The 24,019-nt window shown below is 39.3% G+C and overlaps 1 protein-coding gene across 1 annotated transcript in view; it reads left to right on the top strand.

The window, feature by feature from the left end:
* Positions 1-24,019, top strand: part of LOC126188062 (uncharacterized) — a 90,012-nt gene that overhangs the window by 49,911 nt on the left and 16,082 nt on the right. The window contains exon 3 of the mRNA XM_049929505.1: positions 21,400-21,669. Within this exon, the coding sequence (XP_049785462.1) occupies positions 21,400-21,669 (270 nt within the window). The remainder of the gene's footprint in view (positions 1-21,399; positions 21,670-24,019) is intronic.

Genomic DNA, 24,019 nt, shown 5'->3' with positions numbered 1-24,019 from the left:
TCATCTTCGATCTCTGCGTTGTGATGGCATAGGCAACACAGCTCTTTCCTCATTGCATTTAAATGTAACAGAGCCTTCATCGTGCTCTTCACTATTTCCTCTGCTTGACCTGTCTACTATGAATGCATGTCATTTCTGACCCTTCACACTCTGCCACAACAGTCATCGCCCCTGCCTTTCCACAAGTACTTAAGGGAATCTCTAAAGAATTTGCAGCATCTACACAAACAACATATAAACATCATGGTAAATATTACAACTCCTAGGTAAGACCAGAACGAGTAATGATACTAAAGTATTTCTGAGAAACTATGCTGCTCTTGGAAAGCTATCTCTTCTTCTATTTCAGTAACTCAGAAATGTTCCTCTTTTCCTTATTTGTTATACAGCAATCAGTCTCCATATTTAAAACTGGCACTATGTCTTCACTGGCCACATTAATTCTTATTTTTTTTTTGGACTGTATGAGCACTGAAGTTCCATACCATGTACATTTTTCATAAAATGTTAGTCTCCCTGTACATTTGACCAGTACATCCGTTGGCTTGTTGTCCTTACACAGAATTGTCAAGCCTTCTTCCTTTGGAGCAACAAATGATCATTGGTTCTGACTCAATGGAGTCCAAATACTATCGTTTAAGTTCACAAACTTCTTGATACAGTCTTTGTGAATTTGCCTTATGGATTGCAGCATCCTTGCTTCACATGTTTTGTGATCATATGTGGACACTGAAAAAAACTTCCATTTACAAATTTTGTGAACGCGATCTACTCTTTAGGCAACAGATCTTCGTTGCTCATTTTTGTATAGTGCAGCTTGGATTCATCAAATGACAAATAATCTTTTCCTGGCTCTATGTACATAAATAAACTTTGACTACAATCCACTTCAAAAGTTAGGGGTAATATTTTGTACAGATTTTTTTTTTCCTACTAATGGTACATTCACTACGTAACCCCGTATATAGCCAGACATAAATGCATCAACATCAATTATGCATAATAACTGGTACCTGGTCTGTTCTGTTAGACCAATTGTGAACTTCTTGTTTTTAATATCATCCTGAATTAAATGCAGGTACCTAGCTATTTGCATTGGATTAATTATATGAAGTTCCAGCATTCCTTTCTGAGCATTTACTATGGCAGTAATTAGCATCTCATATTCCCATTCTAACTCATTGTAAATTGATACGAACTGTATCAACTGTTCATTAACAGTTGAGATCAGAGCTAAGTGCTGTATCTTTTAGTATATTCATTCATGTACCTATGGAGCTTTTCCATGTTTTTAACAATCATTTCCTCATTACGTGCAAGGGTAGCTGATTTGAAATAGGAGGCATCCTGTTCATCTAATGTTCCAAACAACATTTTACTAATTTCACCCATAAAGTTTTAGAATTAAGACACATCATTTCCTCATCCGAAATTCAAGAAAAAGTTCTATTTCAGTAGAACTGCTATAACCTATCAGCATGCATGGTTGAAATTTTGATTCTCTTTAAACGAATGACCACATTTGGGCCCTTTGTCCTTTCTACAGTGTATGGGTCATGCTACTGTATCTCTAACTTACAGCTTCTGGCCCTTCTAACTCTTTCATCGTGCAATAAGACTTGATCATATGTTTTAAAATCTTTTGGTTTCTGGTGTCTGTCATAATACTCTTTGTTTTTCTCCTTACACTGTGTATTGCACTGAAGCGACAAAAAAAAAAAAAAAAAAAAAGAAAAGAAACTGTTGTAGGCATGCATATTCAAATGCAAAGATATGTAAACAGACAGAGTACAGTGCTGCAGTCGGTGATGCCTATATAAGACAACAAATGTCTGGCACAGTTGTTACGTCAGGTACTGCTGCTACAGTGGCAGGTTATCAAGATTTAAATGGGTTTGAACGTGGTGTTATAGTTGGCACGTGGGCGATGGTATGCAGCATCTCTGAGGTAGCGATGAAGTGGGGATTTTCCCATACAACCATTTCACGAGTGTACTGTGAATTTCAGGAATCTGGTAAAACATCAAATCTCCAGCATCCCTATGGCCAGCAAAAGATCCTCCAAGAACGGGACCAATGATGACTGAAGAGGATCATTCAACTTGACAGAAGTCCAGCCCTTCTGCAAATTGCTGCAGATTTCAATGCTGGGCCATCAACAAGTGTCAGCGTGCAAACCGTTCAGCGAGACATCATTGATATGGACTTTCGGAGGTGCAGGCCCACTTGTGTTTCCTTGATAACTGCATGACACAAAGCTCTACACCTCGCCTGGGCCCGTCAACACCGACATTGGACTGTTGATGACTGGAAATATGTTGCTGGGTCGGACAAGTCTCATTTCAAATTGTATTCATCGGATGGACATGTACAGGTATGGAGGCAATCTCATGAATCCATGGATCCTGCATGTCAGCAGGGGACTGTTCAAGCTAGTGGAGACTCTGTAATGGTGTGGGGCATGTGCAGTTGGAGTGATGTGGGACCCCTGATACTTCTAGATATGACTCTGACAGGTGACTCATATGTAAGCATTCTGTCAGATCACCTGAATCCATTCATATCCATTGTGCATTCCGACAGACTTGGGCAATTTTAGCTGGACAATGCGACACCCCACATGTCTAGAATTGCTACAGAGTGGCTCCAGGAACACACTTCTGAGTTTAAACACTTCTGCTGGCCACCAAAGTCCCCAGATATGACCATTATTGAGCATATCTGGGATGCCTCCACCCCCTCATACCCAGTTCCCTCCAGCACTACTTCAAACATTATTCGAGTCCATGCAACATCGTGTTATGGCACTTCTGTGTTCTCTCAGAGTCCCTACACATTATTAGGCAGTTGTACCAGTTTCTTTGGATCTTTAGTGTATATTCCGTGTCACACTGATGCTGCCTCATTTTCTCTTTTAATTCAAGTGCATAATCATCATAATTATGAGAAACACATGCAGGATCTCTCTGCAATATACCCAATATGTTGCATACTCTGCCGAGAAATAATTCGTGTGGTGTATAATTCGTGGCTGGCTCTACGGGGCATGGTATTGTACATGATACCGTGAATTGAAGCCATTCGTCCCAATTTCATTGAGTCCTGTTGTTAAGTTCTAAAGAATTATCTTATATTTTGGTGTGATCTTTCCAATGAATGCTCCATTCAATTGGGAATGGTAACAGTATGTCTTTACACTACCTACTAATCCTTAACAATCTGCGAACTCTCTTTAATTGTCACTCAAAAAATTGCTACTGTTGTCACAGAGTAATACTAAGGATATTCCAAACTTCCATTATTCTTTGCACAAGGATATGAGCTATTGTACCTGTATTCTGCTTTTCTATCAGTTCTGCTACAGTTAACTTTGTTAGAGCATCCTGGAATGTTAGTATACATATCTATTATTTCTGTCTTTTATTGTCAATGGACTGTTGATATCAATACCACAGCCGTGATTCTTCAATTTCTCCACGCGTATTTTATGACAAAATAAATCTCGGGTGAACAGTCTGCTACGAGTGAGCATAGGACACAATATTTCGGCAATCAACCACGTTGCCATCATCAGGTGTGCTGATGTACTGACCGGAGGTGGGCCGGCGCCGTGTATATATAGGACAATCCCCTTCCCGCTCCTCCCTCAGGCGCTTCCTATGAGTCGGTGCGGTCCGCGCCCCACGCATGGACCAGGTACAGCATCCATTCTCCCGCCATCTGGGCGCTGTGTCCTAGGTCTTCTCGTTCAGGAGGGTCTGCCAGCACCACCCTCGTATTTCTTCCCTCCTCCCCCGAAGTCGGTACACTCTGGGAAATATCCTTTTTCTTCTTAATCCAGTTGATCGCGGGTTCCCGCACCTTGCTAAGGAGAGGAAGACTCTGGTGCTTCTCAAGGATTCCGGCTTCCCTGAGAAGATTACCAAGAACTACGCCCAAGGGCTGCTGTTCCTCCTAGACTTTACGGACTGCCAAAGGTGCACAAGGAATCGATTCCATTATGTCCCATTGTCAGCAATATTGGTGCCCCAATGTACCTTCTCGCCAAGCACCTCAAACAACTGCTTAGCCCTTACGTTGGGAGATGTACACACCATATCCGTAACTCCGTGGATTTCCTGGGACGCATCAACAACCTTGTGCTTAAGGAATGTGACATACTGGCGAGCTTTGATGTGGTACCTCTATTCACTAAAGTTCTGTTACAAGAATCCTTGGAACTCATCAGCCAGAAATTTGACAAAGAGACCAGCAACCTTTTCAGACATGTTCTGCCATCAACTTACTTATTATTTGACGGTGAATACTACGAGCAGGCAGAAGGAGTAGCCATGGGGAGCCCACTCTCACCCGTTGTCGCAAATATGTACATGGAACATTTCGAGGAGGAAGCTCTTGAATCAGCACATATAAAACCCACCTGTTTCTTTAGATATGTGGATGATACCTTCGTTATCTGGCCACATGGAAGAGATAAACTGGCAGACTTACTCACACATCTCAACTCCAGACAAGAGAATATTAAGTTCACCATGGAGATCGAAACAGTTGGGATGCTCCCTTTCCTAGATGTTTTGATTAGAAGATGAACTGACGGCACTTTGGGCCACAGCATGTATAGGAAGAAGACGCACACCGATTTGTACCTACATGCGGATAGCTGCCACCACCCGGCACAAAAGAATGGCATGCTCAAAACTCTTGTACACAGAGCTCACACCATCTCCAACAGGAACAGTCACCAACAAGAATTGGACCATCTGAAGACCGTGTTTCGGAGGAACGGTTACAAGGAAGGGCAAATTTGGAAGGCTCTACATCCCACACCTGCAGCATCGGCAGAAACTGAGGATGAACCTCAGGAGGATGCGGCCTTGGCTATTATTCCCTTTTGTGGGGCTTTATCCGGAAAAATTGGACGTGTTTTATGTAAACACCAAGTGAAAACCACCTTCTGTCCTCCAAGCAAAACCAAGAGCCTTCTTGGTAGTGTCAAGGACAACCTTGGTCTATGTAAATCAGGGATTTATCAGATACCTGGAAATGCGGTAGTGTATACGTAGGGCAGACCATTCGTACCACTGAGGACCGATGCCGAGAACATAAACAGCACACTAGAATGCAACAGCTCAGTAAGTCGGCAATCGCTGAGCACTGCCTGTCGGAACTCCACAGCATGGATTATGACCAAACTAGAGTCCTGACACAGACTTCCTAATACTGGGACTGCGTCATCAAAGAAACCATAGAGATCAGAGTAAGGAAGCCACAACTAAATCGTGACAGTGGTTACATCCTTAGCAAGGCGCGGGAACCCGCAATCAACTGGATTAAGAAGAAAAAGGATATTTCCCAGAGTGTACCGACTTCGGGGGAGGAGGGAAGAATTACGAGAACAGTGCTGGCAGACCCTCCTGAACGAGAAGAGCTAGGATGCAGCGCCCAGACAGCGGGAGAACTGACGCTGTACCTGGACCGCGCGTGGGGCATGGAGCGTATCGACTCATCGGAAGCGCCTGAGGGAGGAGCGGAAGTGGGATTTTCCTATATATTCATGGCGCCCAGGCCACTGCTGCTCAGTACATCAGCGCACCTGATGATGGCAATGTGGTCGATTGCCGAAATATTGTGTCCTATGCACACTCGTACCAGGCTGTTCACCTGAGATTTATTTTGTCAATATCACAGCTATCAAACTCTCCTTCTGATGTTGGTGTTATAACCAATTGCATTTTTGTGTTATTGTGCATAATTTTTTGTTTACAGTTAGTTCATTTTCTGATGTAGTCCTCAATTTCCTTTTCCGTACTGGCCCACATTCGGTATTTCTTAATTTGTTATGATCCCTTGATGGCCACCTTTGGGTGAGTAATCGAATTCCTGCATAATTCCTGGGTTTTCTTCAGTGGTTATCTCCTGTTGTTGGTCTTCCTCGACTACCAGCACTTCCTTGCTTTCATTTGCCCCTGTTTCTGTACCAGCTGATTCTACTTTCCTTATCCTTCACAATACCTTTTTTGTATACAATTTCATAATCACATTCCTCCAATTTCAATCTGAACTTCATTAAGTGTGTAGATGGATTGATAATATTTCCGACCCACTGCAATGGTTTATCTCCATTGGTCCATCATGGACAGGGGATATCAGCCGGTTAAGTAATTGTCAAAGTCAATGAAATTCACCAACAGCTGTGTAACTTAAGATGTTATTTTATTTTATTTTATTTTGAAGGCTATTACTTTCAGTATTTCATTTCACCATCTTCAGGTCCCATACGCATGTCTTCAAATAAACAAAAATGTCATATAAAGCCATAAATCTCTGATGTTGTGAATTCAATCATTACACTAGTGCTTCATTCGAAGACTTGATAGCAACTGAGTTACCATTTCACATAGGTAACACATCTGTCTATTGGTACCCTGTGTACTTCGCCATTTCTTCAGCTGTGTACTGTTGTTTACTGTCCCCTGTGAACAGCTCAGAGAACCTTGAACTCCACTGCGTTTGCACCTTGCAGATTCAGAATCTGTTTGTGGCTTTCTAATATCCTGCCACTGTGTATTTGCACATTGCACTTCCATCTCTGTACACAGTTTGACAGGCCTACCCGCAATCCACAGGGTTCCTTTGTCGTAATAAATTACTACACCATGCTTTGTAAAGAAGTCTGTACCAATTAAAGCAGCCTAGGGAATATCCAATTCCCCTCCTATCAGATGAAACTGATGTTTCAGTCTTAATTCCCGATCTATTCCAAGATTTGAAATTGCCGTCCCGTATGTATGTATATATTCTTGGACTTATGATACCTTTAATCTTTATACTTCCTTCAGTTCTATACCTGACCTGGCTTTGCAGATACTTCATATTCAACAAGCTAATTTGTAATCCATTATCTAGAAGCAATTTTAGTGGACTTTCTTTATTCTTTGGGCAATTCGGTCCTACAAACTCACTTTTATTTTCACATCCACCTTTGAATACCTTTCCCAATTCAGCATAAGGCTTTTGTTCCCCTGCTTCATATTTTTCACAGAATTCTCTGCATTCTCAGCACACACTCTAGTCTTGTACCCTGAACTGTGACATGTGAAACACGTAACTGGTGTGCTTTCTTACAGGGACCTCCCTGTCCCAGTAAATTGCAACTTTCACATGTGACTCCTTGTATGCTCTGACTCTTGTCATGCTTGAGCTGTTCTACTTTGTGAATTCTTTTCTCAAGTCAGCTGTCTCGCATTAAATGCCCTCATTTTCCCCAGGTTTTACACTTAATATTACTTCTGCAATCCTTAGACATGTGCCCTACATATCCATGTGAGAAACATGTAAGGGTTACTCTCCCCATCTCGCACTGATGAATTTTGTCACCAAATCCTTTTTCCTTGGTGAACATAACTGCTGACTCTTCAGTCAAAACTACCGTAACAACTTCAGTGAAGGTGATGTTTCGGCCCCTTGCAGGCACAATTGTCTGTTGCGGTCATCATAAATGGCTTGAATGAATACTGCTCTGCTTAATTTTCCTACTTATGGCAAAGATCTCGCCAGTTCCGATGCTGGCATTGCACAATGGACTGTTTTGTGAAACTGATGTCAGAGTGTATCTACTGTACTGGCCCAATCTGCAATCGATCCCCCCTTCGATTGACCACTGCAGAACATATTACAAGCATAAAAATCTAAAGTATTCGTACACATGTAATTCTGACAAAATATTTCTTACTTTTTCCCATGTGGAAGATCATACATGCATGAACAGTTTACTTTATGCAGATCCCTGAATATGGGTTTTACAAATTTTAACAATGTTGGATGGTCAGTTTCACATACTAATTAGAAAGCTATATCTACATTATTAATAAATTCATTTAATGCCAATTTTGTACTATTGAAAGACTGGGGAATTCATTTAAGCGCATCACTGATACTAATGTTAGATACTTCCACTCCACCATCGGCAGCTGCATTGTTAAACAAAGCCTTGACTTACTTTTATCTGTGGATGTGTTGTGGAGAGGTAACACAAGACTGCATCGTTGCTGAAAGTGGAGCGCTCTGCTGGGGTGAGCTGAGGTGAGCCGAACAGGGCATGACTGCATGATGCCTGCAACGTCATGTCACCCTCAGCTGTGCTGCCGTCTGCTGTCTGTTCGCTGGCCCATGCTTCCACCTGCTGTCTGCTCGCTGGCCGCTGCTACCATCTGCTGTCTGCTCACTGGCCGCTGCTGCTGCTGAAACTTGTGAAGGTGCCAAGCATCCTCCACTTCTTGGTTGTGCTGTCACCTTGTGTTGTTGCCCTGGCATATCTCTCTGGACTGCTCCCCACAGCTCCATCTCATTGTTGCTCAGCTGTTCCCGTGAGCCCCATGTTGTCATGAGGTTGTGTAGAGGAGGCTGCCCTGGCCACATCTTTCCTCATCAAGCGTCGATCTCCAGACCTAAGTGTACTTCTGCTCATCATGTTCCCTCTTTGCTGCTTTTCAGTCTCAAAGCATGAAATCGGGCTGAGTATATTAGAGGCCCCTATCTGTCTCAATACCCCACACCTGACACCAGAAATATTTACCTGTGTCATGTTCTGACACATGATAGAGGGAAGTTAGGGGTTTGTGATCAGTCTGCAGTTTATGAGCAGTGAGGAGCAAATGCAGAAAGACACATTTCCAGTGAAGCAAGTTGATGACTTGCATCAGTGCCAAACATTGTTACAGGGCATCTATGAGAGATGCGGATTTTGGGACTTGACAGGTTGTTTGGAGCAGGAGACTCATGGAATTCAGGGGTCTGATTAACGCTATTTATTTGTGATCAGACTAACTACTATACTGGAGGCTAATTCTAAACATTAAAAAAAGTAAAGACGTCAATGGGTTGGGAATGGAAGTCAGTGTCTGAAGCCACAGGGGCAGGTACTAACACTAGTAGCGAATGCTAGCAGCATGTTAAGTACAAACTTGAGAGCACCACTCCAGCTTATCAAGGCTGGTCACAAGGAACGTGTAGTTGACACCCTAGTGATCTGACTGAGAACTCTCTCTGAATGCACAAGCATGGGTTTTTTAAAGAATCATGGTGGTGCACAGTTCCTCCCTTCCTATAGTCGACCAACCAGTCCACCAGCACTTAACGAGCTTCAGTTAATCTGGCGAACTGTTCAGCACCTCCAGAGTGCCTTTGGCAAACCAGATTTGGATTCCTCCCCTACTCCTACTTGGTAGTTAGGGATGCTTCTGGATTTTACATTAACAAACTCCAAGTTTGGTATCAACAGCTTTCAGCTGACAGCTGAACGTCACTACCACCCCTATTATGGCCGACAACAACAGTGTTTTATGTCACCTGGCCCCGCCCTCCATCCTTCTGTGAGTGGGGACTGGTGTAGTAGCACTCTAACCTGTGTAAACCCACTGACATTGCAGTTCTCAGGAGCAAGTCCAGGTTTGCTGCCTCTGCTAAGGCGTGCCTTTTCATGGCCATCATCTACAATGGTGCCTTACGGCAGCATCCAGGCAGTGGATGGAGTTACCAGTTAATTCTCTGAAGTGAAACTTCTCCCCAGGAACAGCTGCCAAGAGCATCTGCAATTTGCACAGCTATAGTGTCACTATTTATCTCCGGGGGCCTAAACGATTCCACTTTCATCTTCTCTCTGCATTGTGTCTCTGATTTCCTACCTTGGAGTGCCCTTGATGGCTCCAAATAGCCATTAGCACAACAGTGTGCAAGTCACTATGTCATCAGTATATCACAGTTCTGACTGTATTTGAGGAAAACATTTCACATTTAATATCTGTAACTAAGGTCAAGTTTTTGCATGAAATACTTTATAGGAGAGGTAAGAGTTATGATTGTTTGGTTCTTTCTTTGAAGTTCTTTGTTTAAATCGTGTAGTTTAACTGCCATATCAGTTACAAATGTGAGATCCAACAACTATCTTAAATCATACAGTTGTGAGTTATCTTCCTCTCTTTCAGTCACAAAAGATTTTATCTTTGGCAGAAGTTCTCTAAATCTGTTTGGAAGCATACCTCTACACAGCCATCAAACTTTGATGTGCGGTTGCGGGTCTCCATATTGGCAATCCAATTCTTCTTGTGGCACTTTAAACTTTCTTGTCTGTAGTGATTGTGAGCGAATTGAATTCTCCTCATGTGGTATCTTTCAAGGTCAGAATTGTAAGCAAGTTTTCTTTTACAGTGAGATTCAAAACTATCACTCTTACAAAAATCATAACATGAGCTGAATTGACTATATCTATTGACTCACCTAAATGCAATGAGAATCAGAAGCAGGATTCTAAATCTGTTACCAGTTGACCTTTTACATTTTTTGCCACTTTTCTGTTATGTAGGTGTTGATAGAGGCATGTCTCTGATGACTAATATTATCTCTGACTTATTTTAAATGTGGAAACAAAGACTCGCTAGCTGTGGGAAAGCACTTCATAACAACTTTGTCATCATCAAGTGATTCTGATTGTTTCATCAGTACTTCTGATACACGAAATATGCTGTGTTTGATGAAAGACTTTTTTTATACAGGCTTTACAAAAAAGACTTCTGTGATTGTATTTTACTTTCAGGATAAGAAAGTTTCTTTCGGCTTAATTCACTACCAACAGCTGCTTCAGATTCAAAGTCTTGACGAACTATTCTGAAATTACGTTCAGTATTTCCCTTTTTAGGTATAGCTAAAGAAACATTACACATCAAACATATACAGTTTTATTTATAGTTTAACAAAAAACTTCTTTCCACATGATATATTTACCTAGCATTAGCTGCACTCATTTTTCACAGACATGTTACTAAGTGAGAACTATAACTTGACTTGGTTATTTGACATGCCCCTGCATCTGGCCTATGCTTTCTGAACCTAAATCCACATCAATCAATAGCTATAAAAATGAATGTGTCTTTCTGTATGCCACCTACATTTCTATACCATTCATCTGATTGCAGTGAAACTTTGGTAAGCTGTTGTGCACTTGCCTGCAAAGGTTTCTGAAATAGTAAAATATTTTACAATAGGTAGCATGCAGGTCATTTCAATAATGAGACATGAGTTGATACGCAGTTGCCTGTGAAAGTTTCCAGATTAGTACATACATTTTACAGTAGGTGGAATGCGATTTGTTTCAGCAAATGTATGTATCTCATATAGTTTGCCGGCAGTTTGTGTGTTTTCAGTGTGTGTCTGTGCACACATGACGTAATTGGATTGAATCATATGCGAGTGATATTTCACTCCATGTGTGATGTAACAAGTAGTTTTGATTGTGAAATTCCAATTGCAAATTGACATCAGATATAGATATCACATGCATTTTCTTTTCTCTCTCCAAGTGCATTTATGATAGTCATTAAAAAGCATTACTTTCAATGTCAAATTTGTTGTGCCACCCAAATGACAAGTGATAGGTCAATCTACACTTCAAGCACAAAAGAAAAAGGCATCATGAGCCTCAGAAGCAGAGTGTCAAGACTGGAAACCATTAGAATATGCACTACTCAAGTCCAAGTCCATTTTTCTGCAACAGACAAGCAACAGGAAACAAGACTGGGTACCATTCGAGTATGCATTGCTCAATCAAGATGATAACTGCATGCGGATTTACATCTTAGTGCATTCCATTATGATTCTAATTGTGATTACGGTCTTCATCCAAGTGTGGTTATTGGAAAAACAGGCAAATTATGTTTGTATTGCAGTGCCTTCAAATTTAAGAATGAAACAGCAGGAAAACACTGTGCGGGTGCAAAAGTGAAATTGGCAGAATTACACTCACCACTTGAACCATTGTCAACATTGGTATCAGATGAAATAAGCCAATTGAAACATTTCTAGGAAAGTTGAATTCATGTTTCCAAATGACAGTGGTCCAACAAATATCGTGAGTGAGAACTACATGAGACAACGTTCAAGGTGCAAGGGCAAATTTATCATTGTGTAGAATGATGGCCAAACAGCACAATCAGCACTAAAATTACCATTGGATATGCAAATCACCGAAACACTAATACACAAAATCAACAAACATTCTGGGGTGGATAAAGTGCCAAATCAGGTTAACTCATTATATGGGGCGAATGTACAATGGTACACTATAAAGCACTTAAAGCACTTCATTGTACACTCAGAGATTTGAGAGGAATTGGAATTTGTTCGGTGGAGCCCTCAATGTATTGTCTGGTGATTTTCGACAAACAGTACCTTCAGCAGCTGCTGATGAACTGAAAGCATGTTGCAAATCATCAATTTTCTGGTAATACACACAGACAATGATTTTGACAACCAACATGTGTGTACAGCTCAACATGGTACATCCACTGAACGTTTTGCAGAGCAATTTTTTTATTCACAGTGGGAAAATAGCAGTCACTGAATCCACTCAGTGTATCACATCGTGAACAAACTTCCATAAAATCACAGAACCATGGATGAATTGATTAAGGAAGTTTTCCCAAATAATACATACAATTACAAAAATCATCAGTGGCTTAGTGCAAGTGCGATATTAGCAGCCACAAACAATGATGTAAATGCCTTCAGTTTCAGCATTCAAATGAAATACCAGGAAAAGCACCAACATAGCAGTCCATCGATACCATAATGACTTAGTAAAGTTGTCAATTATCCAATCGAATTGTTGAATTCACTTGATTTGCCAGGTGCACTGGCACACATTATAACGTTGAATCTTGGCCTGTGTTTGATTCTTTTTCAGAACATAAATCCGCCATGATTTTGCAATGGTACAAGGTTTTCAGTGTAAAGGATTATGAACAACATCATCAAAACTACAATATTAAATGGAAAATTTTCAGGAGTAGTAGTGCAGTTGGCATGCATCCCAATGATACTGGCAGATATGCCATTTGAATTCAAACATTTGCAGTTTCCAGTGCATCTCGCACTTGCAGTGATCATTAACAAAGCATTGTGACAATTGTTATGAGTGTATGGATTAAATAAGACAAATCTGTGTGTCTCACATGGTCAGTTGTATGTGGCCTGCAAACACATTTGAAAACCTTTAAATGATATTTTTCAGCCTGAAAAAAAAGTGTTGTGTATCCAATTGCTGTGGGTGTATGGATTAAATTTGGTAAATCCATGTGTCTCACATAGTCAGTTCCATGTAGCCTGCAAACACATTGAAAAACCTTTCGATTTATTCATGTATGCACCACACTGAAAAACAAATGTACTGTATATCCAAAATATATTGTGTACTGCATGTAGGAAACTTACTAGTAAAAGAAGAAAATGGAAGGAATCCCAATTTGGTACTATAACTTTCCTCTCATAAACAAATATCTCCCACTATTTGGACATTACTTCTGAGTACTTTTCCCTACTGCTATCTAGTTTTGTGCAATAATGTAATTTAGTGGTTTACATTTACTTTGTTTGGGACAGAAGCGAGTACAGTGTGTTCATACATTACCATTCAGTAATCTCTCTCTCTCTCTCTCTCTCTCTCTCTCTCTCTCTCTCTCTCTCATACACACACACACACACACACACACACACACACACACACACACACACACAAATACATTCACATCAGACCAAGCCAATTCAAGCAACCATGATATTTAATAATTGCAATGGAAGTCAGTTACCAGTGTACAGTGGTACCACATACACAGCTATAATGGTGAAATCCAGTTCTTTCAGTAGACATGGACAGATACTCTGAACATTCTGTGGCTCAATGTATAACCTGTCCACCAGTTTCCCATGCTGATCTTTAGAGGAATTTGCTATTGTGCTAGACCAAGTAGCAGTTTCACCTGTCAGGTTTGGGATGTCTCTCTGTTACTTGTGTCACCCAGAATTACTCTATCTCTCACATCATCCAATAAAAGTTTTCTTCAGAAGGAATGGGCCCTAAAATGTATATAAATGTTTGCAAACTATTTTTACATATATATCAAAATATTAACAATAGAAAAATATATGTGAGGTAAACATACTCACTTGTTACATTACATGGTGGTAAATTATGCTAGCTGAAGACAAGTGGCTCTTTTCATATACATAAACCTGATGTAAAAACCAGAAACATCACATGCCATGGCTTAAGATGGCACCCAGATTACACTGAATGTATGTTAGAATAAATTCACAAATGTTTTCACCCACTAGTAAAGGCTTTCGTCTACATAAAATTATAACAGGAGTCCAAAGAATAAAATGTTTGCATAATGCAAGTATTCACCATGCCAGAAACCAAGGCTAACTGTTCAAAGGTACAAGTGCAAGCAATAAGGAAAAGTCAGGATGTACAGGGCACTAAATACGTTTGCACAAGAACTATGCCCTCCTTGTGTTAAGTAACAGCATTTTACATTAAAGTAAGAATGAAAATTTCTTCTACAAGGCTACTAATAATACAATAAATTTACGGGTGTACATTACATATAAAATCTCTGATACATTTGCTGACTGAGTAATTCAGTATGTATAATTCAGTATGCAGAAGCTAGAGTTCTGTTTCCACTGTTACAATATATGGGGAAGAAAGAGTAAATGTGAGCTAAAACAATGTCACTGGAAAAGAAACTTCTGCTTGACAGTACGGAAGATTAAACAATAGTGATACTGCAAGTAAATTAGATAACAATTCTTACAAAAAATTACATGTATTACAAAAAGATTGAGGAAAGAGTGAAATGGATAAAGTCACATCACAACCTAAGAATAATAGAAAAATGAGAACCTTCTGCTTAACTATATGGAGGCTTATGCAGAAAAAATGTAAAACATATTACAAAATACAATTTTTTTTAATACCAACTGTAGGAACATGTGCTAGAAAGACCTCAAAATATGAAACCCCAAGGTTATGATATGTAGAGAGGAAGTATTTTGAGAAAAATGGCACATTTGCTAATGTTAGCGGAGATCGGTAAACATGTGTTATGTGACCATGAGCAGAAGTTAAAGCCATCAAAGAAGTGCTTACTCGCGAGTTGCAAATGATCATTAAAATATTACTGTCTCTCTTAACAAGATGTTTGTAAATTTCTAATTCTTCTAATAAGTCCAATTTCCAGCCTTATATTTCCTTACGTGAAATTATGGTGTTTTCTAATCCCCCAGGAGAATGGTCTGAAATAAGCAAATTTTTAGCAAAATAAGATTTATGAACATTTCCCCCATTCTTAACCCAACAAGTTCTCCTTATATCTGACTTTAATAGCCAGTCTGCCCTATATAATAGGTAGGGAAATCTTTACAGATGATTTTATAGACATCTGAATTTGTGAAAGGATCTTGTTCTTTTTGCAATGTGTGTATTAAATTTTTCTTTAAACTATTGTTAGCAAAAGAGGTAACTGTAAAAGTGTATTTTCCAGTCAGAAGACGGTCAGTCCTGTAGGACATATTACCTAAAAATGGTATCAAAATGAGCTTGCCATTTCTATCTTCTTTACTCTTCCGTGTATTGTCACCTAGTGTTGAAATTTTTTTTTTTTTTTTTTTTTTTTTTTTTTTTTTTTTTTTTTTTTTTTTTTTTTTGCCCTTTTGTTATTAAGTATGTGATTGACAGTCTCGTCTAAAACCATTATTACTAGCAATAGTCTTAATCAAATTAACTTCTTTCTGAAAATTGTATGGGGAAAGAGGCATTGTTAAAGCATGATTTACTGCTGAATGGAAAAAAGCAACTTACGAGCCTGTGGGTGGAAATAATATGATGGAATAATATTATCAGAGTAGGTTGTCTTACAATGAGTATCAAAAGTGATACTGCCATTCTGTACACATAATTTCAAATTGAGGAAATTTAGGTCACCATTCTCTTTTTTAATTTCTGTTGTAAATTTAATTTTCTTGTGGAAGCTATTAATGCTGTTAAATAATAAATCTAATCCTTGGTCAGTTTCCTTCCATCAGTGCAAAAATTAAGTCATCTATATAACACATAAAAAACCTGTTTTAGTCACTAATTCTGATGTAGCATTGAAGAAGCCATCTTCAAGGGAGGTAATGAAAATATCAGCCAGGATGGCAGCTAAGGGATTACCCACCACATGGCCAAAGGATTCAACATACAATTTACTGTTAAAAGTAAAATAATTATATTTGAGCACTACCTTTAACAACCTCATCAGTTCTGTTAATTTGCAATTTGGTTAATTTCTTATGCATTAATAGGTTCTTTTCTACGATTTCAAGTGTCATGTCAAAAGGAACATTGTGGTTCGCACTCCCTATATTATTCATGATCAGGCAAATTGGATGCTAGTTCTTGTGAAGCTTAAACTGGCTTCTTAAAATGGGAGGCTTCCTTGATGGCTTTAAGCTGCTGATCATGGTCTCATAATAAGTGTTTACCAGTCTCTAGAGGAACAGAAGGTTCCAAATGATTGGAAAAGAGCACAGGTAGTCCCAGACTTCAAGAAGTCTCGTTGAGCAGATGCGCAAAACTATAGACGTATATATCTGAAATCGATCTGTTGTAGAATTTTAGAACATGTTTTTTGCTCGCGTATCATGTCATTTCTGGAAACCCAGAATCTACTCTGTAGGAATCAACATGGATTCAGGAAACGGCGATCGTGTGAGACCCAACTCGCTTTATTTGTTCGTGAGACCCAGAAAATATTAGATACAGGCTCCCAGGTAGATGCCATTTTCCTTGACTTCCGGAAGGCGTTTGATACAGTTCTGCACTGTCGCCTGATAAACCTACGGAATATCAGACCAGCTATGTGGCTAGATTGAAGAGTTTTTAGCAAACAGAACACAGCATGTTGCTCTCAATGGAGAGACGTTAAAGTAACCTCTGGCGTGCCACAGGGGAGTGTTATGGGACCATTGCTTTTCACAATATATGTAAATGACCTAGTAGATAGTGTCGGAAGTTCCATGCGGCTTTTCGTGGATGATGCTGTAGTATACAGAGAAGCTGCAGCATTAGAAAATTGCAGCAAAATGCAGGAAGATCTGCAGCAGATAGGCACTTGGTGCAGGGAGTGGCAACTGACCCTTAACATAGACAAATGTAATGTATTGCGAATACATAGAAAGAAGGTTCCTTTATTGTATGATTATATGATAGCGGAACAAACACTGGTAGCAGTTACTTCTGTAAAAATCAGGGAGAATGCATGCAGAACGATTTGAAGTGGAATGATCATATAAAATTAATTGTTGGTTAGGTGAGTGCCAGGTTGAGATTCTTTGGGAGAGTCCTTATAAAATGTAGTCCATCAACAAAGGAGGTAGCTTACAAAATACTCGTTCGACCTATACTTGAGTATTGCTCATCAGTGTGGGATCCATACCAGGTCGGGTTGACAGAGGAGATAGAAAAGATTCAAAGAAGAGCGGCGCATTTTGTCACAGGTTTATTTGGTAAGCGTGATAGCATTACGGAGATGTTTAGCAAACTCAAGTGGCAGACTCTGCAAGAGAGGCGCTCTGCATTGCAGTGTAGCTTGCTGTCCAGGTTTCGAGTGGGTGCGTTTCTGGATGAGATATCGAATGTATTGCTTCCCCCTACTTATACCTCCTGAGGAGATCACGAATGTAAAATTAGAGAGATTAGAGCGCGCACGGAGGCTTTCCAGCAGTCGTTCTTCCCGCGAACCATACGCGAAGGAAGAGGAAAGGGAGGTAATGACAGTGGCACATAAAGTGCCCTCTGCCACACACCGTTGGGTGGCTTGTGGAGTATAAATGTAGATGTAGATGTAATATCAAAGGACAACAACCTAGTATGAGAATTTGAGTTTTTCATTTTATTAATTGGATCTTCCCTATTTTTAACAGAAAAATTACTGTGAAAAGTAAAAGATTCCTTGAATTCACTTTGTAGGTGCCTAACTAACTAGTGGTGAGCACTTCCTATATTATTTATGATCAGGCAAATTGGATGCTAGTTCTTGTGAAGCTTAAACTGGCTTCTTAAAATGGGAGGCTTCCTTGATGGCTTTAAGCCGCTGCTCATGGTCACATAATAAGTGTTTACCAGTCTCTGCTGACGTTGGCGAATGTGCCAATTCTTCCTCTCTACTGTTGAGATAGTTACATGTCATATCACAAGGTTTCATTTTTCAAGACCTTTCTAGCAAATGTTCCAACAGTTGGTATTCAAAAAAATTGTATTTTGTGATGTGGCTTACATTTTTTCTGCATAAGCCTCCATACAGTTAAGCAGAAGGTTATCATTTTTCTTTTATTCTTAGGCTGTGATGTAACTTTATCTATTTTACTCTTCCCTCCATCTCTTTGTAATATAACTAATTTTTGTAATAGAATTGTATTCTTGCATGCTAAATTTACTTGCAGTATCGCTCTGCCACATAAATGTTTTACACATAATTACATATTTAATGTGTACCTCTAAACTTATTGCATTTATTACTGGCTCTCAATAAAAGATTGTCATTTTGCTTTAGTGTAAAATTACATTCTGTAACACCAGCAAGAAGCAGTGCTTACATGCATGTATATAGCAATCACTGCATTCCAATTTTTCCTTATCACTTAAGCTTCTGTACTGTTAAGTGGAAGTTCCTGTTTTAGTGACATTGTGGTAGCTTGTATTTGCTCTTCTTTCCCCATGAATTTGTAACAGTGGTGCTTTGGAAATAGAACTCTAGCTTCTACACACTAAATTATATGTTCAGTATTAATCTGTCAGCAAACATATTAGAGATTTTATATGTATTTTATATGTAATGTATACCTGTGAATTTACTGCATTATTAGCAGTCTTGTAGAAGAAATTTTCATTCTTACTTTAATGTAAAATGCCGTTACTTAACACAAGCGAGGCATAGTTCTTACACGCATGTATTTAGTGCCCTGTACATCCTGATTTTTCCTTATTGCTTGCACTTGTACCTTCGAACAGTTGGCCTTTGTCTCTGGTGTGGTGAATACTTATATTATGCAAACATTTTATTCTTTGGACTCCTGTTATACTTCATGTATACAAGTGACTTAACTAGTGGGTGAATACATTTGCTCGTTTATTCTGACATACATTGAGTGTAATCTGGCTGCTGCTTAAGCCATAGCATGTGATGTTTCTGGTCTTTATGTCATTTTATATATGACAAGAGTCACTCGGCTTCAGCTAATGCAGTTTACCACCATGTGATGTAACAGGTGAGTATGCTTACCTCACAAATATTTTTCTATTGTTAATATTTTGTTATATATGTAAAAATAGTTTGTAACCTTCCAAAGAAAATATTTGTATAAATATCGAAATGTAGATCAAGGGCTGCATAAACCTTTGGTTTGCAACTAATTGTCTGGGTTTTTTCATCCTCTTCAAATTTAGATAGTTGCTGAATTGCAGCCATGTTTAAGATTTTAAAAGTTTTTAATAATTGTTAGTTTCTTTTAGTGACAGTTAACACACATTTCCTTAACAAGTATGCTTACCAGAAAATTGTATTTCATATTCGATCCAAATGCTTCATACAATGATGATAAATATAGTGAAACACTCAGTATTTTCATAATTTGCATTGGTGAACTATTTGTAGAGCCAATAGTCTGATGTGTCTAAAGCACATCATAGTTATGAACTGTCCCAAACAGGTAGAAAGGATAAAAGGTAGAAGCGTAATCCAACTTACAAAAACAGAAACATCAGAAAAGCCATCATACTTTGCACCATTGCTCCTATCTGACAAGTTAGAAGGTGTTGCATCCAAAAAGGATATAAAAGCTGTTTGCATGAGGCAACTGCAAATCCTTTAATCAGTAGATCAAGTATTTCAGTCTGTTCACATCAACAGACAGGTAAAGTGTAAGACAGTGTAATAACATGCCAATAAATGGTCCGCTTACTCCAGAATAACATTAATAAATGAAGACTGCATGTGGAGGAGATGAAACTTTCAGTGCAGCCATTGGGATCATAATGGCTCCCTGAAAGATCAAGATCCAGATCCAGGTGTTACATAGAGGTACTTGCTTGAAATCCTCCATCTCATAAAAATCAACAAATATAAAAGTAATTTTGGGAGTGGCTGAAGAGAGATTTTTTTAATTTGCAGAGTAAATAAGTGATGTAGAGAATAATATGTATAGCTCCATGAGGTTGTCTTTAGGAAGATAGCAATGCCAGAAGTTTGTAGCACAATGCAGGAATGTCTGTAGAGAACTGACAACAGGTGCAGGATTTTTCAGTTGACTCCTAACATAAATAGATATTGCACATAAATATATGAAGAGATCCATTACTGTTTGATTGCACTATCAGTGAAAACAACATAAACTATCTAGGAGTATCCATCCATAGAAACCTGAAATGGAAAAACCACATGAAACTAGTGTAGGAAAAGCAGATGCCAGGCTGAGATTCATTAAAAGATTTCTGAGGATATGAAAGAAATGACCCACAAAACTATTGTTCAACTGATTCTTGAATATTGTGTATCATCTTGTGACCCATACCAGATAAGAATAGCAGAGGAGATAGAGAAGGTTCAATGAAAAGTGGCACATTTTGTCACTGGTTTGTTCAGTAAGTGCAACTGTGTTGAGGAGACATTTACCAAACTTCTGTAGCAGGTGCTACAAGATGGGCACTGTGCATCACAGTTTAGTTTCTCTTAAAAGTTTTGAGAACGTATGTTCCAAGACGAAATGAGCAGCATGTTAGTTCCCCTATGTAAAACTTGCAAAATGAGTACAATAGAAAAGTCAGAGGTATAATTTAAACACGGTCTTGGTAATGTTTGTGAATGGAACAGGAAAAGGAGAAATGATAAAGGAACCAGAATTACCTTTTGCCATACACCATAAGGTGGCTCGTCAATCATACATGTAGAATTAAATAACTATCATTCCTTCCTTCCCAAACTCCAGGTAACACTAGTTCCTCATTTACTTCTGGTATGTTTGTATTTTTATGATCTCCATCATGTATGCTATTTTATTAATTGCTTTTTGCTTCTCTTGTTTTCATGATTTCTCAAGTTGCCTTTTCTTTCATTTGCCTTTTTGTCAGTTCTGATATTTTTGTTCTTTTTTTATTTTTCTGCATTGTCTTTTCATTTATACTTCTAGTTGTGCTGTAGTCTTCTTTATCTCCAGCCGAACTTCTCTGCCTTCCTCTAGTAACTTTTGTAAGGCTTTCAGATCTCAAGAGTTGCTTCATTATTGATACTATAATTTTCCATCCTGTTACTATTTTCTTTACTGATGAAGTAATCTGTGAATTTAATAGCATTTTTAGCATCTGTTGATTTTGTGTGTGTGTGTGTGTGTGTGTGTGTGTGTGTGTGTCTGCTGACATGCATTAAGTAGGTTTTGTTTCATAAAGTGATTGTACTAATTGAAGTAAATGATTACTAACTGCAGTAAGTAATTGCTTTTAAGCCAATAATGTAATATTTTTTTGTTTAGAGTGCACCAGTTTACCAAAGTGGAAATGTTTGCTGTGACAAATCAAACGAGCTCAGCTGAGCTTATGTCAGAATTTTGTCACTTACAAGAACACCTCTTCTCATCACTGGGACTGCATACTCGTACACTTGACATGCCTCCACATGAGCTGGGAGCTGCTGCATATCGTAAGCATGACATTGAAGCTTGGATGCCTGGTCGCAATGCCTGGGGTGAGATTTCAAGCTGCAGCAACTGCACTGACTACCAAACACGGCGCCTGAATGTTAGGTTAGTGAGACATGAATTTCATTAAAATTGAGATTGATTTTTCGAGAAATTAATTTTTAACAATTATTCTATTGCTGCTGTGTAAAAAACAGTATTTACATCTCATAAGCATCTGAAAGCATTTCATCACTGCTTATCTGTTATATGCAGATCTAATTTATAAACTAAAAGCTTCTTTCAGAGAATTTACAGGAAGTTACAAATGTATAATAGCTTTACTCTGGTGTTTAACATGATGTTGCCACAGTTCAAGTAATCATTTGTAGTAAAGCCCCTAGGAGACACTCCATCAAAACAAAACATACTTTCAGGTTTAAAATAGCACAGTAACTCAGTTGGTGTAATGAGAACTATACCCCTGCCCCAAAACACATACACACACACACACACACACACACACACACACACGCTCAGAGAGAGAGAGAGAGAGAGAGAGAGAGAGATATTTAGTTTAGAATCGGGGAATATACGTAATGAACCACTCCCTCCAAATGCGAAGAAGATAACACTATTGAACCATGGTATCATGGCATCTTTGACTGCGTTTACTCCATTGAAGAATATTTAAATTTATGAAGTGTGTTACATAAATACTTAATGTATAAAATGTATTATTGTAACCTTAAATAAGTGTGCCTGGAAATCACTTTCAAAAATGAACTTATAACTTGCCTTGTCCAATGCTATATGGAAAGATATTTTTGTAGACAACAGGACCGATGAATTCAATACAATACAGATCCATAGATTGTAAGTCCCAAATTCATTCCTAGCCATTGTATAGATTCTTAATAAAATGTTCAGCTGTGATGGCTGAAGGCTCCTGGTATAAGGAGTCACAGTCACTTTGCTAAAGCGCTCATCAAAGAAGACAGAGACAAATAGAGGTTGAGGGCAGCCTTTCAGGCTTTGGGTACGAAACTGCCGCTAGTGGAGGACGAATTAAGAATGATCAGTGGCATGAGGATGTGGAAGGCAATTGAAATCACTCATTTAAAGGCACTGTGTGTCCACAGGAAATGTGGCCAGTGTATTAAAAAAGTTCATGCATCTTTCAATTGGAGAAAGATTCCAAATTAGTCCCCTATTTAGAACTCTGAGAGGCATTTGACAACTGAATTGAAACAGGTTACATTTTCATAAAAATCAGGATATGAAGTCTTATACTCCTAGTTCACTGACATATTGGAGATAGGGCATTTTATTGGTAGAGTTCAGGTGGCATATTGAGAAAAGCAAAGATTGCAAAAAATTTCTCGTGATAAAGTTCTAACAATGTGAAAAGGATGTCCATATTGACCACATAGAGGAGGTACTGAGTTGCAGACAGGGGGAGCTGGAAATATTCCAGCTTTCGGGCATAATCTTTCATCAGAAGTAGAAAACACACACATGACCACTGTCTCCAGGCACCAAGGCCCAACTGCAGCCATTTCTGACATGAACAGCAATCTTGCTAAGGGTAGAGGGTGGGGAGGTGGTAAGAGGTGTGGGTGGGGGTGGGGATAGAGGAAAGCATTGTCAGTCAGGGGTGGGGGAAAATGCTATTGCTGCCCGTTGGAATTTGCAGGGATGTGATAAGGACAGGGCAGGGGTGCTAGGTGCAGCATTGTGAGGCTGTGCTGGAGGGAAAAGGGAGGGGTGGGGAGAAACGAAGAGGGGAGAAACAGAGAGAAGGAAAGGACTTCGTAGGTTTGTTGTTAGGATAAATGGTGTGTTTAGTAGTGGAGTGGTTGTAGAGAAGGGGATAGACAGGTAGAGAACAGGACTGGTGAAGATTGAATTGGGAGAGTCGGGGGGGGGGGGGGGGTATGGGAATGAAGGATATGTTGTAGGGAGAGTTCCCACCTGTCCAAAAAAAAATAAATTGCTGTGTTGATGGGAGGAATCTAGATGGAACAGGCTGTGAAGCAGTCACTAAAGTGAAGCACATCCTGTTGGGCAACTGAGTGGACCAGCTGCCTCTTGGCTGCAGTTTCGTGGTGGCGATTCATCTCGACAGACAACTTTTTAGCTAAATGAAACTATATGGTTCCAGAGACCATTTCAAGTCTCAAACATCTGTAATGTATATATGCAGACTGAAGCTGTGGCTGAAAATTTGTACCAAGACTAGTATTCGAAGCCAGCTGTCCTGCTCACTATGCAGATGTGGTAACCACTACACCATTCTGGCACTGTGGCTTTGCACAACTGGAGACCCGGGTTTGAGACCCAGCCATGGTGCAAATTTTCATTCATCACCTCAAGCTGTATATAATCCATCTGCCTAGTGAGCAGACTACTAGGGTCAAATCCCAGCCTTGGTACAAATTTCCATTTCAGTCTGCTTGTATACATCATAACTTGT

Source organism: Schistocerca cancellata, chromosome 5 (assembly GCF_023864275.1).
Source record: "Schistocerca cancellata isolate TAMUIC-IGC-003103 chromosome 5, iqSchCanc2.1, whole genome shotgun sequence".
Classification (NCBI taxonomy): Eukaryota; Metazoa; Arthropoda; class Insecta; order Orthoptera; family Acrididae; genus Schistocerca; species Schistocerca cancellata.
Note: the sequence above shows the minus strand (reverse complement) of the source record. Positions and strands in the feature narration are given on the sequence as shown.